Source organism: Arachis duranensis, chromosome 9 (genome assembly GCF_000817695.3).
Source record: "Arachis duranensis cultivar V14167 chromosome 9, aradu.V14167.gnm2.J7QH, whole genome shotgun sequence".
Taxonomy (NCBI): Eukaryota; Viridiplantae; Streptophyta; class Magnoliopsida; order Fabales; family Fabaceae; genus Arachis; species Arachis duranensis.
The window spans coordinates 111,935,408-111,937,529 of record NC_029780.3 but is presented as its reverse complement, the minus strand read 5'-3'; the positions used below and the strand labels follow the sequence as shown (position 1 = coordinate 111,937,529).

General features: G+C 27.5%; 1 protein-coding gene across 1 annotated transcript in view; it reads left to right on the top strand.

Moving 5' to 3' along the window:
- The first annotated feature begins 212 nt into the window (after window positions 1–212).
- Window positions 213–2,122, top strand: part of LOC107467457 (multicopper oxidase LPR1) — a 4,995-nt gene continuing 3,085 nt past the window's right edge. Inside the window, exon 1 of the mRNA XM_016086558.2 lies at window positions 213–720. Within this exon, the coding sequence (XP_015942044.1) occupies window positions 502–720 (219 nt within the window). The 5' untranslated portion in view covers window positions 213–501. The remainder of the gene's footprint in view (window positions 721–2,122) is intronic.

Genomic DNA, 2,122 nt, shown 5'->3' with positions numbered 1-2,122 from the left:
GTCTCATAAAATCTCTGATATTTAATAGAATTGATTTCATTACAAAAAAGAAAAAAAAAGAAGTCTCCAAAAACTTTTATCTTCACCTAAAGATCTCGAGTTTAAATATCACCACCAACTTTAGAAAAAAAAAGCCTCCATCTGGTTCCACAAAAAACATTGTGAAAGAGAAGGGTCCGAGGAGTCTATTCTATTCCCTTCCACATCTACTTTTTTTTTTGGCCTAACTTTTTACTTCAATGATTGTTCTTTCCATCTGCTAAAAGCTAAACACAAAATTATAACCAATGCATTATTGATTATCATCTTTGGAGTACCCTCGTGGACCCAAAATACAATAATCAGCATTATGCCACAACGCATAATCTCCACCATTAGCCACTGCACCAATATACATTTATACATTACCCTTGTTCTCTTTTAGCTTCTTCCTCACACTATATATATATCAATAGATATAGCTGGCCTACACCCGTGACCAGAGAGGTAATAGCATCAGCCATGGACTACCCAACATTGCTGCTTCACAAAGTTGTCACTCTTTTGGCTCTTTTAGGTGCTCTTACATGCATATCAGCTTCTGATATGCTTCTAAATGTATCAAACTTGCACATGTTTGTCGATGAACTTCCAGAAATTCCCAGAATTCTCGGTTATGAACTTGTCCATGGCGTCCCAAAATCCAAATCTCTCACTATTGGCATGTTCAAGAAGAAATGGGTATGTCTCTAATTCTTTATTCTGTTTTTATTTATTTTGCCTCTTTCAATGTGATGATTTCCTTATCCTTTATCTTTTTGTCTGAACCCTCTAGTGTGCCGTTTGTGTTTCTTTCCTTTGATTTTTGGCATTTACTTTTTCACTAAAATTATTGTTGATGCTAAATGCTTGCATTATTGTTTTTGAAAAGTTTAGGAAGACAGCAATTTTATTAAATTATTGTTAGTATGTATTCAGCAAAAAAAAAAAGTAACTAATTCCTAGTCATTTAATGAAATCTTATATCATTAAAATTATTATTGATAATTACTTAATAACTACAAATCATAAAAATTGCTTATTTGTTTAAAACAATAGTTTATAATTCAAATTTTTTTAGATACGTTTTTTTATACTTTTATGTTAAACATAAGGACGAATAATATCTTCATATAAGAACAAATTGCCCCTGAAGCCGTTATGAAACAGTTTCTCATGTACTAAGAAACAAGCAACCACATGCTCATGTAAGCTACGACGTCGTTCTTCCCCGAATCCCATGGCAAGAATTTGATGACCAATCTAAAGATATCATACTTTTATCACTAAAATTAAAAAAGATAATTAAAGAGGTCTGCCTAGCTCCACCTTGTATATTTTTTGTGTGAATTTAGGATTTTTTTTTTTTTACTTATGGGTTATTTGAGAATATTTAATATTTTAGTATTTTATACCGTTATAGTAGTAATACAAAATGTCATTTATAGTAAAAAGTATTTTTCAATTATAAAAAGATAAAATATTACTAATATTTTGAAAAAAAATATTTTTAATTATAAAGAACAAAATATTACTGATATTTTATAAATTTTTTATTTTTAATTTTAAAAGACAAATTTATAAAGACCCATAATAATACATAACATATAATTTAAAATAATTTTGAAAAACGTTACGTGCTCAATATTTTATGTTTCATAAATAGTTTTTCTTTTTATGTTGGTATTTTTTTTTGTTGACAATAGATTATCTCAATTTTTTTATTAATTAAAAATATAAAATATAATTTTTAATTTTTAATACTTTTTAATATGTTTTTTAATCCCGCTTTATAAATTGTTTGATGAAAGATCACATATTATATCTTCAAATGAGGAAAAAAAAAATCTAATCCTGTTTCTTGTCTGAGGTGCCCAATCCACTTACGCCAATAAATTTAAATGTTCTCCTTCCAATTTGGATTCCATTTCACGATCGCAACAAGTTTTGTTTTTATAAAAGAAAAATCTAGAGTCTGTTTCCTATTTTAAAACATTTGGATCCTCTAAATTTTAAATAATTTTAAATTTATTAATTCCAGTGTTACAAATATATATATCTCAGGTCTTTTATGCTAATAAAATAGATAAGGTTTAAAATTATA